Source organism: Bombyx mandarina, chromosome 18 (genome assembly GCF_030267445.1).
Source record: "Bombyx mandarina strain Sakado chromosome 18, ASM3026744v2".
In the NCBI taxonomy this organism is placed as follows: Eukaryota; Metazoa; Arthropoda; class Insecta; order Lepidoptera; family Bombycidae; genus Bombyx; species Bombyx mandarina.
The window spans coordinates 10,890,456-10,908,255 of NC_143224.1; the positions used below are offsets into that span (position 1 = coordinate 10,890,456).

Consider the following 17,800-nt stretch of genomic DNA (forward strand, 5'->3'; position numbering starts at 1 on the left):
GTGGCATAGATTATACACTTATTGTCTGTGGTCTATAGTCTGGTCTCACTGAAGTAGGAAACTTAGGTCTGGTTTTTAATAATTTTCTTTTAGATTATGTTTTACCGCATTCGATTACGATTGCTCATTTACTCATTACGAATATTTTTAAAAACTTATTATAAGGATCTATAAATCACTTCTACTATTGTAAAATCGTCAGCTGGAAATTAAAGTATGGTTGATGCTATTTGTCCCTACCTTAATACCTATTTGTCTATAGCAGCATGTGGAACATTTATGTCAGAATCAGCCACTGATTTTGTAATTTTTAACTGGACTAGGGCATATTGTAAACTGGTAAGTTCGACCACCTGCCTGTTTTGTCACAAAGCAGAACTATGTGTTTCTCTCTGTTCGTTAGGACTGTAGTCTTAAAATACAATAGATCTTGTAAGTGGCGGCATTTACGTATATCTATAGGCTTCTATAACTGCTTAACGCCAGTGGGTATAGCCATGGTATCTATTGTTTATGCAAAAAAATAAATATTGACAAGGCTTTCTCTTCCAACATTCAAATTTTTAATGCTGCGCCTTTAAAGTTTGAAATAATTCAGTGATTCTAAAGTTCCATATCATCGTCAGTTTTATTTGTCTTTAAATAACTTTTACACACATATTTTTTAAATCGTAAAAAATATTTTTTAACTCCAAAGAGCTTAACAAAATGAGAATATAATAATTTTACATTCCTATGGTAAAGTTATCATTATACGGTACCTAATATGGTACCTAGTTCCAATTGGTATTAATAATTCAGTAAGACCGAATTGCTACATTTCTACACGTAATTTTAAGCTTAGAAGGCACAGTTCAAATATAATCATACTACTTCTCATTTAGTAAAATCGTTGGATTATTAAAATTTATTAAAATTATTGAAATCGCCATTACTTTCATATTCAAACTCCAACAGCATCGAATTTTTTTTTCTGAATTAGTAGTCTACTACCATAGATTATACACTTATTATATTTGAGATCTACTACTATCTGTGTCAGAATTGAATAAGAGTTTCAATTTTATTTAGGTATTCGCACAATTCGCAGATCACAAGACCATCCATAGACACAACTTTATCATTTGTCTTCTGTCATCAGGTGATTTGGGTTTGGGAGTAAAAAATCCTGAATTGGGATAAAACGCAAATTAATTCCTAAATCAAAATGTCTGGGAAAGATAGATTAGCGATTTTCCCTTCTCGGGGGTGAGTTTTACGTCATTCGTTCTTTAAAAAAATATTGATTTGATATGGTGAAGATAAGATGTTAATAACTTAAATTTGGGTTTTAGTGCCCAGATGTTAATTAAGGGTCGTCTGGCTGGTGCAGTGAAAGGCCATGGTCTCCTCAAGAAGAAGGCTGATGCCCTTCAAGTGAGGTTCCGTATGATCTTGAGCAAAATCATTGAGGTAAGTTCATGACCAAGTTAGCTAATTTGACTTTTGTAACGAACTTAGGAAACTAACGATAAAGAATAATCAATGAAAACTTATATAAGTACATTTTTGGGACATATTTTCTTCCAATTATCACTGATAATTATCATAATAAATGTTTTAAGATACATCAATTAAATGACAAATAATTGGATTCAGTTGGAATTTTATACGGCAGTTCTGGTTTTTTTCTGCGATTTTATAACAGATCCAATTAAATTTAAACATCAATATACTATTTTTACTTAGACTAAAACCCTTATGGGTGAAGTGATGAAAGAAGCTGCTTTCTCTTTGGCTGAAGCTAAGTTCACAACTGGAGACTTCAACCAAGTTGTGCTACAAAATGTTACCAAGGCTCAAATCAAGATTAGGTCCAAGAAGGACAATGTTGCTGGTAAGCTTATAAATATTACGCAAATATAATTACAAAAATTACAACAAATACAATGTTAGTATGTAACAACTTAGCTTATAATATGACAAATTAGGCAAATTTATAGTTTTCAATGGTTTGATTTTTATAACACATTATTAGTTGACATTTTCCACATGTCAGGTGTCTGATGAACACTGATAAGGTGCATATTACTTATACAAAACCTTATACTAGCGCTGACCATTAGAATCTTGGCATAGGTGTTTGATATGATTTTTTTAATACATAATTGAGGTTATTCTTTTCTTGGAGTGAGCAAAAAACAGGTCAGCATAAGTGAGGTGACACCATAGTATATTTCATTGTAAAGATTGTTTGATTTGAGGCTATATTTATTTGAGTACTAGCTGACCCAGCAGACTTTGTAGTGCCTCAATCGATATAGATTATTGATTTGAATAATGAATGTTAATGCATTACATGAATTTTGAGTTTGTTAATATATCAAATTAGGCAGGCTGTCTGCACCAATCGGTGTGGGCTAACAAAACTCCCTATCACCAGAAATTACGCATATTAAACTTTTTACGGGTTGGATTTTTATTATTGTGATGTTATTCCTTCACTTTGTTAACATTTGTTAAGTACATATTTCATCAGAAAATTTGGTACTTGCATGCGGAATTAGAACACTGGCATAGTTGCATAGATACATTTTCTCCAGGTATTTTATCCTGCAGACCACGATGACTTCTAAGAATTCTTTTAACTAAATAAGTATAGATTTTTAGATACATTTATAAAAATACACACAATTTTTTCATTTCAACCAATAAACCCAAAAGAAACTAGTGATATAGCAATATTCAAATCATTTTTTATTAGTCAATGCTTTGCTTGCTCTATGGTATTTCTGAAGTCTATGTACTATAAACTAACCACTTTCTTTTAGGTGTGTTGTAGAAAGAAATCTTTACTTTTACTCCTTAAATTTCTTTAAAAACAGCAAAACAATTTAGTTCAGAGATTGTTAGGGAAAAAAATCGTAGAGAAATTACAATAATTGTATATTCATTCGTCATTAAAAATAAATATTCTTGAATAGTAATGTGAAATATAAACATTTTAGAACAACGCACTTTTCTTTTTAAAGTAACAAAGTAACTTTCTTGTTTTAGTAATGAAATCAATGCATAAATAATTTTTTTGTTTGTAATCATCTATAACATACTGCTTGTAAAGGAAGAAAAAGTGTATATCATTACCAACATTCAGGCACTTTTAATTAACATTACCAACATTCAGCCACTTTTAATTATTATTTTTCTAGGTGTCACCCTCCCAATCTTTGAGTCATACCAGGATGGTTCTGATACCTACGAGTTGGCTGGTTTGGCCCGTGGTGGGCAGCAGCTTGCAAAGCTGAAGAAGAACTTCCAGAGCGCTGTGAAGCTTTTGGTCGAGTTAGCTTCACTGCAGACTTCATTTGTCACTCTCGACGAGGTTATTAAGATCACGAATAGACGTGTCAACGCCATTGAGCACGGTAAACCCTTAATTCTGTGTTTTGTTACAATTACGAATACTAAGACCAGGACTATTGATGAACCTATTATCTCTGTATGGAGTCAAATGAATCAATGTTGAACTTTACCTCTGGGGCCCAGGACCCAGAGGTAGGAATACCACCCCCAGACTAACTGTACTTTATTTATATTCTAGCGACCCGCTCTCGCTTCGCTTCGCGAACTGTAATTTATTATTGAGTTCTCTACTATTTAATGGATGTTATTATACATATAAACCTACCTCTTCAATCATTCTTTCTATAAAAAAAAAACGTATCAAAACCCGTTGCGTAGTTTTAAAGATTTAAGCATACATAAGGATATAGGGACAGAGAAAGCGACTTTGTTTTATACTATGTAGTGATAGAGCAAATGGGGTCGAAAGCACCTCTAAGTAAATTGAGAACGTCCAACATTTTAAGTTAAGTGCAGATTTGGTTCAGTTATCAAAGCTCTCATTAGGACGGGTTAGGAAAAGGATTTTGTACCTGGAGCAGTTGTCCACACACCCTGCTATCAAAATAAGGAGCTTTCTTGCCTGACCTATTGGACATACTTCTTAGAGTATTTGATGTCGTATAATAATAATAATCAGGGACAGGTCAAACACAACAGTCGGTACTATGGGAACAAGAGACTGTTATACATACCTATATAAGCTTACTAGCTGTACCCGTCCGCTTCGCTGGGCATTTAAAATTAACATTATTATTTCTCACCCCCACAAAGATTCTCATCATTAAAGCCCCCGCAACTGGTGTAGGGAGTCCAACACTCATAAATTAGTCTATACATTAAGTATATGTATTTTCTACATGCATACCAAATTTCAAGTCAATCGGATGCACGGTTCAGTAGTTATAACGGAACATCCGTAAAACCACTTTATATATTAGTATAGATTGTGCGCGCGGAACTAGTTGGCCGCGCCCTAGGTATGTGAGCGGTGGGACGGAGAGTCGGGGGCGCTTGCTGTCATTACTGATATGAGATTTGATACAATAATGGACGAAATCATTATAAACTTACAAGATGATTCTGAATCAAGTTCAGAGAGTTCAGAATCAAGTGAATCAGAGGATATGTCAGAGTAATTTCATATAAGTATATATTTATTAAATAGTTTCATATATCATTAAAATATGTTGGAATAATTTTAAATTAAATACTTTTTTTATTTTCCTTTAAGAAAATAGTTTTGTTCTCATCATTGGAATATATTGTGGCTGTGCTTTTAAAGCGTGATTTGTAAATTAGTTTCGAAGCACAAATAAACGCTAATTGATAGTGCTTTGAAGACAAATAAGAAAAGAAAAAGTAACGTGCAGTTGAATATCTGTAGTTTTCAGATGTTTTTGAATACAATTTTACGGAAAATAATTAGTACAGTAATCGGTAATATAGTTAGAGTATGCTTTATTGTAGACGAAAATAAACACAAATGGAAAATTATTGTACACGGACCGGTCTAATGCCCGTATCTTTAGACGTTTCGTAAAATAGTCCTCCACTCTTAACTCATCCGATGATGCTCGAGAATTCCCTCCAAACTTACTCGAATTTGGTATTTTTAGTCGACCATTACAATATTCCTCAACTGTCCTCGAGTGAGGTAATAATGATGAAAATTTGATCAAGCTAGCATCAAACCCATAGAGTTCTGTAGTCTATGGTCATTGTTTAATGTCAAAGTCAAGCTGCCGCTGTCTGTTTGATACTAGATGAACTTGTTTGATGTTTTGGTTGCTGAGTTATTCGTAATAGACTTGCGCAAAACATCACTTCCCAATGTAATGTGATATGACATCACTTTTACAGACAGGTGATATTACTCGAAAACATTACACATCACTCTTAACATTACTCGGTGCGTTCAATAGATTCTGTGACGAATACATTGTATCTATACACCCGAATCATTACTTAAGTGATGTGTTCATACTTTGTATTGTAATACACTGTTATATTACTTGACAGAGATTGACTTATTTAATAATATAATAATTTTATTTTTTACTTAATATAATTTATTGTGGGATGAACGGATTTCATATGGCGACTTAGACTGCAAATTGAGCTCGACGATAATGTTAATATACGAGAGCAGTAGACGCATTGTTTCGGCGCGGTCTCCTCAAAATGCATCCAAAGAGGACTGTACTTTCATTTAGACGCCATTCTTTCTTTCACTTATTAAACACGCATTAAAACAAATAATAAAACTATCTTCAAACAAGTGCTTAAGTAATTCAAACACAAAAATTAATATGAAATATTACTAAACAATTACGAGCGACTAGCGATTTTACAAAAGTTGCGAATAAAAAATTAACTACTTGCGGGGAACTACCGGCTGGCCGCATGAAAAATATAAACACAAATACCTATATTAAAATTCAGACGTACCATAGGTATAAAAATGTACCTAGTGGCCAGGGCATACGGTTCAAAATCACTAGGAATAATTCTGTGTTACTTGCTCATTTATTTTGCGTAGATCGGTCTGTCTCGCTCGCTCGGTTCCGTTCGTGTGTTAAAGCAACATTACACGACAAAGAAAGAAATATGTCGGGTGATAGCTTCGCTAGAAGTAATACTGTTCTGTGGGTGATAGTGTGACGATTGTTTCCTTCGCGTAATGTGTGATGTTGCATTACATCGTATCACTCGCATTACTTACACATGTCTACTCTTAACATTACTCGGTGCGTTCAATAGATACTGTGATGAATACATTGAATTACATTGTATCTTTACACCCGAATCATTACCTACGTGATGTGTTCATACTTTGTATTGTAATATACTCTTATATTACTTGACAGAGATTGACTTACTTAATAATAATTTTATTTTTTGCTTAATATATTTTCATTCTTCATCGTTCCCTCATCGCTGAGGATTACGACCACATGTGACTTTCCTCCACAGTGTTCAATCATGGGTGGCATGGACCGCATGATATAGACTACCACCAACCGCTTCCTTAACCAGATCTAAGGATCTGGCTGGTGTTTGGCAAGGCGCGTTTGCCCTGTATGCGACCCGCAATTATAAGCTTCTCTAATGACCGCATGATGTGTCCGGAGAAGCCCATAACACGTTCCCAGCAGATGCTAGAGAGCCTTTTTTGGGTGTTTAGCTCTATTAGGATGGACTCGTTAGTTCTTATGGCAGTCCATGGTATTCGTACCATCCTCCACCACACCCACATTTCAAAGGCATCGATCTTTTTGCCATCGCGGCTTTTCGTGCACCATGTCACCGCTCACCGTGCACCATGTCAAGAGCCATCAAGGTACAGATTTTGTATCAGTAGTGTAAGATGAGGAGGAACGCATATTAATCAAAACATCAAACATGGTATTCCATTAAACACAGTCAAACGCCTTCACTTAATATAATTTATGTAGCAAATATTACGTGATACAATAATTAATTAGTAAATAAAATTAATGTATTTTTAATTATGTAAATATAGTTTATTTCCCTTCATACTTAGGCCCCAGTACTTGAATATAGACAGAATAAGCGAGTTTACGTCACGTTACCGACATAGTTGTAACTGTTAAAAGGGACACACCAGGCTTAGGACTGGCAAACTTCTATAATAATTCTATATGAAGTTTGGCGTATTTAAAAATCAAGTTATTTACAATATTTACAGTGGTCATAATTACATAATACAGTGGTACTATTTACATCTTATCCTATTCATAGATTTATATACATTTTTTAAAGCGTTTTTGTTTTTTTTTTGTTTTAAATAATCAATAGTTTGTTAAAATGATGTACATGAATTGTTTTAGGTATACATATTTTAATAAAATCAGCAATTACAGCTAATAAACATTAGCTGACTTAATTTTTTTGTTTTGAGTCGTGTTCTCCTTTCATTTAGGGTTAGACCGGCTTTGGAAAACACGCGTTCGCATGGCACTGAAGTTGCTACAATATTAAGCCTTTCCAGCATAAATGAATAAAGACGGGGATATACTGCCTTGCGATCCTTCCACCACTTGAGAGGATTTTCGTGCCTCTTGATTAAAGGTTCGAGCATATATTTGTCGAATTCGACTATACCAGCTGCTACTGGATTTTCAGGTACCAGTTTTGAAACCTCGGTATCAAAATCTTCCCAGATAGATTTTACAATAGATGACCGAGTCGTCATTTGCCTCTCTTCAACAGGCACTACCACGCTTGAATTATCAATAGCACCGATTTTTTATTTTAGTTGAGCTGCAGCCCTTTCATAGTTCCTTACACTGCTGAACCCATTTTTTTTAAATCTAGGGTCCAAGATAGTTGCTTCACTGAGCAGTACATTGCTTTCTATATCGTGAAACCGCTGCGTCATTTGTAAGGCTAATGATTTAATCAATTCTTGAATAGGTGCAAGAGTTTCCTCAGTGCACTTCCTGATCTGTTTATTTATTAACTTAAAATACACGATGACCTTCGAAGCCGTTACGTATTCTTCGCCACTTATCTCTTTAGTAACGTCATAGAATATATTTAATAAAGGAATAGATTTTTCAATAATAGTCCAGTCGTCTTGGGAAAGCGACAGGTCATTCCTCATAAGGGCCAGTGTAGCAATTACAGCATTTTTTATTTTAACTATCCTGTGCAGCATGTCATATGTGGAATTCCACCGAGTGATAACGTCTTGTTTTAATTTAAGGGGCTCAAGCTCCATTTGCTGTTGTATTTCTTTTAATTTTTTAGCTCCAGGTGAACTTCGATGAAAATATTCCACTACGTGTTTGACTTTAATTATTGTCTCCTCTATTTTAATAATAACGCTTGCATAACTAAATTTAAAGAGTGCGCGAAGCATCTAATTGAACGCCAACCACCAAGTTGCACTGCGCCGACAATATTTGCAGCATTATCGCTGACCACCGCACCTATTCTTCGGTCAATACCCCACTCAATAAACTTTTCTTGTAGAAAATCTTTTAAATTTATGCTCGTGTGCCTTTCCTCAAGATTTATGCAACCAATCATGACAGAACATATTTGGTCTATTTCATGATCTATAAAATGGGCCGTGATAGCAATATAGCCGTCATTAACAATTGAGGTCCAACCATCTGTTGTTATACAGACGGCTGTTGCCTTAGTGATATGAAATTTGGCAGACTCAAGGACTTTGTTATATACCTTTGGTAGTAAGCTTTCGGACAATGTTTTTCGCGTCGGCAATGTGTACCCTGGGTTTAACATTTCTACAAACTTACGGAATTCTTTTTCATCTACCATACGTAAGGCATGGTATCCCTTCGCGATCATCCTTACTAGTTGATCATCGAGCTGCTGTAATTTATGTTGAGGTAGTGGTTTTTTAATAACTACATAGTCCTTAATAGATGGCATGTTCTTTCTGCTAGTACTGGCAGTTCCAGTGGTGGTGGTAACGGTCATAGCATTTGTGGCGAAAGTTGGTCGACTACAAGTTTCACCACATGTGACTTCCTGCACAGCCGGCTTGCCCGATGTTGCAGAGATATCTTCTACACTGAGAGTTCCTTGCCTTTCAACTTTAATATTTATTGTGGGATGAACGGATTTCATATTATTATGGCGACTTAGACTGCCAATTGAGCTCGACGATAATGTTAATATCCGAGAGCAATAGACGCATTTCGCCTTTTTCGGCGCGGTCTCCTCAAAATGCGTCCAAAGAGGACTGTACTTTCTTTTAGACGCCATTCTTTCTTTCACTTTCTTCAAAGAAGTGCTTAAGTAATTCAAACACATAACTAAAATGAAATATTATTAGAACAATTACGAGCGACTAGCGATTTTACAAAAGTTGCGAATAAAAAATTAAGTAACTACTTGCGGGGAACTACCGGCTCGCCGCATGAAAAATATAAATACAAATACTTAAATTAAAATTCAGACGTACCTTAGATATAAAAATGTACCTAGCGGCCAGGGCATACGGTTCAAAATCATTAGGAATAATTCCGTGTCGCTCGCTCATTTTGCGTAGTCAAGCCATCGCGTTGCAGCGGCGGTCGGTCTGTCTCGCTCGCTCGGGTCCGTTCGGGTATTAAGCAACATTACACGACAAAGAAAGAAACATGTTGGGTGATAGTGTGTAGTGATAAGTAATTCAAACACAAAACTAAAATGAAATATTATTAGAACAATTACGAGCGACTAGCGATTTTACAAAAGTTGCGAATAAAAAATTAAGTAACTACTTGCGGGGAACTACCGGCTCGCCGCATGAAAAATATAAATACAAATACCTATATTAAAATTCAGACGTACCATAGGTATAAAAATGTACCTAGTGGCCAGGGCATACGGTTCAAAATCACTAGGAATAATTCTGTGTTACTTGCTCATTTATTTTGCGTAGATCGGTCTGTCTCGCTCGCTCGGTTCCGTTCGTGTGTTAAAGCAACATTACACGACAAAGAAAGAAATATGTCGGGTGATAGCTTCGCTAGAAGTAATACTGTTCTGTGGGTGATAGTGTGACGATTGTTTCCTTCGCGTAATGTGTGATGTTGCATTACATCGTAGAGTAATATTACCGAAGTAATGTCACTCGCATTACTTACACATGTCTAATTCGTAAATATGTGTGCGTGCGGTAAATCTGAAAGTGTATTATTTATTTTCTAACCTATTATTATTTTAGATTTCGGATCCGGCTTTGTATTTTTATTCGCCGCTTTTATGTGATTTTGGTTGCATCGTGTTGTTGAAGTGCTTTTCCACAACCACCAGTTTATTATTATATAAATAAAACTTATAATCGCATTGACTTTATTTATCAGGTAGTAAGCAAAATATGACTCTTATGTAGGTAAATAAAATAAAGAGTTTCAAATGTCTAACCTCGAACTATTTACTTTATTAATAAATATTATCAAACTTAAATTATCAAAATATGCGCGAATCATGCACAGATCCAGGCCATTGCACAACAATATCATATATTTCCATTTGCGGTCCACATACTATTTGGACATCGATAGAAAACCAGCCTTGAGGAACGTTCAAGGTACGTCGCGACGTACCTTAACTTGACAGTTCGGTCACTTCACTCCGGTTAGGAAATTTTTCCAAGGACGTTTGAGTGGAGTTTATTTTTACGACTAAGCATACCGAAACGCGCGTTGGAGGTTGAGTCGAGTCGAGTTACGCTCGTGTGAACGACTAAAGATACGGGTGTAAGACCGGTCTCCTCCAGGCAAACGTCAGGTGGACAATAATTCAGGAAAGGAATTAACCGTGGTGTAGTTATCAATTTGAAGGATGATATTATGTACATAAATCGCAGTAGTATATAGATATAAATACCAATTAGATTGTAATTATGTACTTCTTATTTACTTACTTCCAGTAATCATTCCCCGGCTGGAACGTACACTCGCGTACATCATCTCCGAGCTGGACGAGCTCGAGCGCGAAGAGTTCTACCGTCTCAAGAAGATCCAGGACAAGAAGAAGATTATCAAGGACAAGGCAGAAGCGGTGAGTTTTTTTTTTTATGTAACCTAATTGCGTTTATGTGGCACTATGAACCTGAACCAAAATTTTAAAAACAAGTATCACGGTCTAATAATAATTTTTGGTGTAATAATACTAACTACTAAGACACCTATCGCAACTAAAACTGAATTTATTTAATTTTACTATTAATTAAGTTTACTATAAATTAACTAAAGTAAATTATTTCATTTAGCCTTTAAACTCTTGCAAGTAAAATATTTGTTCACTGTCCGATCCAAGGAGGATTCAACCAACAAGAACATGTTATGAAAGTAAATTTTCTAACAATGTAAAACATTACCAACTTTGTTTTATATTTCGTTGAGCATGTAAGTACAATATTACATAGTGATACAGCAGAATAAAGATAACAAAAATTTTACAACAAAAACCGACAACAATACAAAATAAGAATTTAATTGATGTACTCAAAGTCAATTATTTACATTATGATTAAGGATAACTTAAAAAAGTAACAGTCAATATCAAACGGTCAATAAAGAAAATATTGGATAGTAAAAAAAAAAAAAAAATTGGTTCACCTAGAAATGGTCTCCGAGGTAACACACATAAAAGATTAAATTCTAATTGAGAACCTCATAATTTTTTGAAATAGGTTAAAAATTATGAGATCATACATTAGTGGTCAAAAACACATAGTGAATATGGCCCTCTCGAAACATGAGCATGAAGTCTCAATTGCACTGGTATTTCAAACTGAAATGCAATATTTTCATGAACACCCCAATTTCAGTATTTTACTTTTAGTAGAAAAAAAACGTGTAGTAGTTTATTGAGAATTTTATAGGCGTTAAGTAGGATATTGAGGCACTCCAAGTCTTCTTGTAATCAAGCCATGAAAATGTTTTGTTTTTTTTTCAATTAAGATTAATAACTATACAAATGAGAATAAACTTGAAATTCTTCTACGGGTACGGACAAGACCTTTTGATATGAACTGGAAACTTAAGCAGTTTATTTATTTATTTATTATACTTTATGCTTTATCTACATTAGCCAACTTATTGTTGCATTGACATATATTTTGAACACACAAACACGAATATACTACTCAAAAATACGTACATATTATACATACTGGTTGTTAGGAGGTCGCTTCCGAAAACGAAGACAGACGACAGTACTAATGACACCTCGAACCTGATAAAAAAAAAAGTGTGTGCGTACAAAGTACACATGTCAGAAGTGAAACTTTTTTGGCGAACTAATTTATGAGTATTGCTTATATTTATACAAATCTAAAACTTTAGATTTCCGAGACTTAGAGGAAGGGAAAAAGGAAGATATGTTCCCGCCAAAAGTCTGTCAAATGTCAATCTCAAACCTCAGTGTTGACAGTCACATTATGTTCAGATTTCTAAATTGTAAATGACTAATATTTTGCCAATTGAATTGACTAATTTAATTTCATGCTATTTGATTAATGTTCCAAATTCTTTTCATTTTATTTCAATTCCTATTAACATTTTTCACAAAAAAATTATAAAATATTAGGCTGTATGGTATAATACATTTGCCTTTCCAGTGGGAAAAATACAACAACTACTACTACTGATATTTGACAAGTACTTAATTTCAATAGTAGTTTGATGTCACTTCCGTTGTATACCTGCGTGACGTTCTGTAAAAATTTTACCCTCATGCGCCTAAAGAAGTTTCACTTCAAAAATCATACGTTTAAAACGTTTTATTAGCATTATTTACGCTCGCATCATGTTAGTACAGCTAAATGAAATGATAGTTTCATAAAAAATACATTACTAAAAAAAAACCGGCAATGAAACACAAAGTCAAAAACAGCTGATGCTCGGATCAACGAACGCCCGGGCGCGGCGCTCATACCGCGCTTCCCAAAATTTACGACTTTGTAGGTACAAAATTGTCGTTTTCGGAAGCGGTCTCCTAACACCCAGTACCGTAAAATGGGACACTTTTTAAGGAAGACATTGATTTTTATCGTTTTTTGTTTGTAGTTATAGTAATAAAACGGATATCACAATGGTTCTGGAGGCTTAAATTTTTATAAACGAAGCGTTAGTATACATAGTTCATTAGAATATATACACAAAAACTGAAAAAACTAGCTTGACCCGATTCGCCTTGGCTTTGGGGTGAATCAGGTTACGTATGGGGCCAATAGAGTTTTTCGATAGGGCTGGCACTATTTAGTTGTTAGGTAGATACCTAACTATAGATAATTAACTTTTTAATATCTTCTTTAGATCTTATCTTTAGATAATTAACTTTTGAATTTCAGAAAAAAGCCGCTCTCCTGGCTGCCGGCAACGACTTGCGCGGCGGGGTCACCAACTTGCTGGACGAGGGCGATGAGGACTTGCTGTTCTAAGTCCAGACGTAGCACTCCATACATAGCCTGTTTGTAGACCGCAGCGGAGCGTCGAAGAAATAACAAAAATAAAAAATAAAAACGGTGCGCGTGCAACTTTGTGCACGTGAATGAAGTGAAACTTCTTATTCGATTTTGTAGTATTGTGGTTTTCTTCATTTTTCATCCTTAAATCAGATTGCTCTTGTAATAGGGAATGCTGTGTATAAGAGATGCGACATGTTCAACATTTATATTATGTATATTTTAAATTATAGATAAAAAAACATTTTTTTTTTAAATACTTCATTAAAATATTAAATGCTACTCGTTGCTAACGCTCGCGCTGGCCTGTAACAGGTACTACCCGCATGCGTTCGAGTGCCGCGCATTCACTCTCGCTCTGTCTCTTTCTATTCCTTCTATATCTTCTTGGAAGTCGCATTAGAAGTTTCACTTTAAAAAAAAAACATGAACCTCTATTCATCAAAACTTATAACTATATAATTCCACTCAGAGTTTTATAAAGAAACGCCAAAGGACCATAACTCTGATATTAGGACGCTCACGCTGCCTAATGATATTACGGTGTTCATTAAAAGCTTGTAAATAATTTGCTGTTGCCTGTTGCTTTGAAAGGTATTTATTCGTGACGTCACTAACCGCGTGACGTTAGCCGCGCAATGAAGTCGGCCACAAGCACTCGGTGGGCGTGGCCCAATCGATTAGTGTGAGTGAGATAGACGGCTTTTGAACTATGATAAGCGACTTCAGGGCGATGAACTTGTTACTTAAAAAAAAAGCTATATTAATTTCTTTTAAATGCATTCCATCGTAAATGTAACAAAATGGTTTTAGGTCGGCATCAGTATGTACACCCCCGTTAAATCAGTATGATTATTAGTGTTAATTCGTTTTTTTTTTTTCAATTTGTTTTGTTCGATGATAATCGTCACGAAATGTATAACGTAAGCGTAATCGTTCATGTAAATACACGTTGTGGAGCGAAATATTAAATATTATTATTATTGATGATTTTGTTTTCTTGAAATATCCTAAGTTAAGGTTTAAGAATGGAAAAGGTGAGGGCTCGTGTAGACCAAAGTTACAATATCGCACGTTGCACGTTTTTTCCCTTACTTGTGCTGATAGCCTTGAGAGGCAATATCAGCTTTACCCTAGCGTGTAGATGAGCTCTCGGGGCTCAAACCAGAGTGTTGCTAACACAGGCCCTAGCAAGAGCAGTGCTTCGCAGAATCTACCACCGGATCGGAAACGCGACCCACTGAGAAGATCCGGCGAGAAACTCAGTGGGCATGTTTCACGTATGACATGTCCTTCTTCAAACGAGGCTTGCGGAGAGTATTCAATGGTAGGCAGCGACTTGACTATGTTCCTGGCATTGCTGACATCCATGAGCGATAGTAACTTTTTACCATCAGGTAGGCCATATGCTCGATGCCCAAAAAAAAAACAATAAAAAAAGGGTGCGTGTAAGAAATTATACTTTATTTTTATGACTTTTTTTTTTTTGTAATGTTAAATAATTAATAATAAATATTTAACGTTAATAATTTAATAATATTTAGTATGAATTATATTACATAATAATTTTGTCATTTATATTACTAAATAATACATACGGATAGTTAACCTCAATTGTATTGAAGCACTTAGGAAGGTTGATGAGCACAGTTTTTTCACAAATATTTTCTAATATTAATTAGTATTGATTTAAATATTCAATTTAAATCACTTCTGATTATAATTCAGACGCACATATAAAATTCGCACTTGTATAATGAAAACAAAATGAAAACACGTGTTTTAAATGCAGAAACTCAAAGCATGTGGATAAATATTATAAATATAAATACACAGTTAACAGAGGCGGCGTGCGTGCCAACATGCGCCACTAACAGAGGTTCCATTTCTGTTTTGTTGGTAGCAATTTTTACGAGTGTACATGCGCGAAAGTTCACCTGCGGCTATATTCAGACTCGCCAAGCTACGTCGGTCGTATTGTAATGAGCGATTTAGTGGGCAGATTCTGTTAATTTTGTGTCACGGTGAGCGCGCATCGTAAAATTTCACTCTCATCAATTTTTCATAACGCGCCTAAAGAAGTATAAATTCAAAAAGTTGCAATTTGAAGGCTACGAATATAAGCTGCGTGCTAATACACCAGTAGGTATTAGCCGTAAGTCCGAGAGTAGAATTCAGTGTTCTGTATTTCCATAGATACAGTATAAAATGACTGAATGCGAATTTTTAATTGATTATTTTCTATTTAGGTACTACGATTTTCTGTTTTTTTCTCTCCAAATTGTTGTTATTTTTGTTTTTGTTTTACGTTTTGTGTTAATTATTTAATTCTAGGCGATGCGAAGCCAGAATCATTTTAGTTACGCGGAGACATTTAAATGGTGTTTAGTTGTAAAGTTAGATTTTTTGTAGTTTATGTTCACTGTTTGTCTTCCAAATAAAATAAAATAATATACTGGCTAAACTCGTTTACGGTCGTCTGTGATTCACAAAACGTATGAAGAAAACCCACGAACTATCACGTGCTAACGATACGAGGAAAAAAACTAACAGAAGCGCCATCGACTCCTGATCCGAAAAAAAGTGCTAATTTAGTGACAACCCGATTCGGTGGAACAGTAGTTGGCAACCCTGACCACTAGGCCGAGGATCTTGGGCTCGATTCGGCCAAGTATTCATGATAAAGAAGTCGATTTACTCTTCGTTTGGCTGTTTAATATTAGTCTTCAGTTCCAATAGTACAGCAAACCATAGCTTGGAGCCAGATGGTCTTGTGAGATTTGTTGCGAGAAAAAAAATATTATTGCGCAGAACGAGTGAACGAGCTGCGTAGTACCGAACCGTAGTATTAAGTGCTCACCAAAGGCACCAAAGGTATGCTTACCGATCACCGCCTGAACGTCGCCACCTTCTTTAACATTTGAGGTTTAGCTGACCCGGCAGACTTCGTAGTGCCTCGATCGATAAATAAAAGACCTAAACTTTTGTATAAAATAAACTTTAAAAGGAATCCGTCCGACGGGGGATACATCAAGGTGAAAACAAACTCATAACTTCTTTTTCTTAATCACAGACATTTCCTCAATCCACCTCTTCTAAAATAGCGAATAAGCTTTTTAGCTTCAGTTTATTCACTCTATTGCGTTGCAGCCCGTTCATCTTGCAAAACACCACTCGCTTGTATACTGTACTGGATCGTAATACGAACGATTTCTGTACAGTAGCGAGTAGTTTAGCCACTAAATTACTCGGTAGTGACTAAAATACTCGTCTAGTCCGAACTAGGCTTAGGCTGCCATTACCTCTCAACTCACATTTTTACTACGATTGTTTTTTTGCGCCATCTGTTCGCTTTATATCTCAATGTTAGAAGTGGCTACTTTTATTTGTATTTTTCTAATAATATAAAAAAAAGAGATTTTCTTTTTAAGAACTTAGACCAAGAAGAAATAACATCTACCTGATTTTATTGCCAATATTTTTGTATGGAAATACCTTCTAACTTACTTACAGCCCTAAAGGAACGCGATCTGAATATTTTCTTTTTTAGCAGTATAAAACTACTGTAAAAATAATAAACTTGGATTTCTGATTCCTAAATACTATCCGTATTTTGTTAACATTTTAGTTTTTATGGTCTCCTATAAATTTACTTATCATCAAAGTACTTACTTGATATTGGCAACTTACGATCGTTATGCTTTAGGCCACAATTGCAGATTCGATTCAGCAAGCAATTACGATTGCTTAAATCATGATTTTGTTTTCTTATTGGCATCGAAGGACCATAGCATAGGGGGCAATAGGTTTTACGGACCACGGAATGTCTGGTTTCGCCGCCCGCGATTTCCGGTGTCCACTTTCGGATAGTTCACGCCAAAGACGGTCACGTCCTCACGAGACTCATCTCTGTACTAAGGGCTTGCAGATCCAATCGAAACATTATTTTCGAAGAAAAAAAAAACAAGACAGTCAATAAAACTCAGATTTCTGCGGGCCAAATAACAGCATGGGGGAACCTTGTTTATTTTTTATGTTTACAGTAGTTTTGACGGTAGTCAGAACAATATGACCAATGACATCGTTTGTGACCACGACAATTAGTATAAAGCGTTTGAAATGTCGGAAATGATAAGATGAAAGCTATAAACGCGAGATTAAGCCGTAAAAATAATTTTAATTAGGTACCAATTACGAAAACCGATGAAAATACCTACTAGGCTTATTTTATTTTCCAAACAGTTACATAAGGAATTAATACAAATTTAATGTTAATACAAATGAATACAATTATAGTATATAGGTGATTCGGTATTGCATTCATATACCTACTTCACTTAAGCCTATTGATTTTATTTATTTACTGCATAGATGGGCGGACGAGCTCACGGCCCACCTGGTGTTAAGTGGTTACTGGAGCCTATAGACATCTACAACGTAAAAGCTAAGTTAGTGTGAGGT

At 35.2% G+C, this 17,800-nt stretch overlaps 1 protein-coding gene across 1 annotated transcript; it reads left to right on the forward strand.

Moving 5' to 3' along the window:
• Positions 1–829: 829 nt before the first annotated feature.
• LOC114240371 (V-type proton ATPase subunit D) lies at positions 830–14,326 on the forward strand. The gene is made up of 6 exons (XM_028170891.2): positions 830–1,248; positions 1,335–1,452; positions 1,729–1,876; positions 3,189–3,404; positions 10,799–10,929; positions 13,226–14,326. The coding sequence occupies exons 1-6, from the start codon at positions 1,208–1,210 to the stop codon at positions 13,313–13,315; spliced, it is 744 nt and encodes a 247-aa protein (XP_028026692.1). The 5' UTR covers positions 830–1,207; the 3' UTR covers positions 13,316–14,326.
• The last annotated feature ends 3,474 nt before the right edge of the window (positions 14,327–17,800 follow it).

Coding starts and splice junctions, on each gene's coding strand:
- LOC114240371 (XM_028170891.2), top strand. CDS start 1,208: ATGTCTGGGAAAGATAGATTAGCGATTTTCCCTTCTCGGGG. Junction 1,453..1,728: donor TCTTGAGCAAAATCATTGAG/GTAAGTTCATGA, acceptor ATTTTTACTTAG/ACTAAAACCCTTATGGGTGA. Junction 1,877..3,188: donor CAAGAAGGACAATGTTGCTG/GTAAGCTTATAA, acceptor TTATTTTTCTAG/GTGTCACCCTCCCAATCTTT.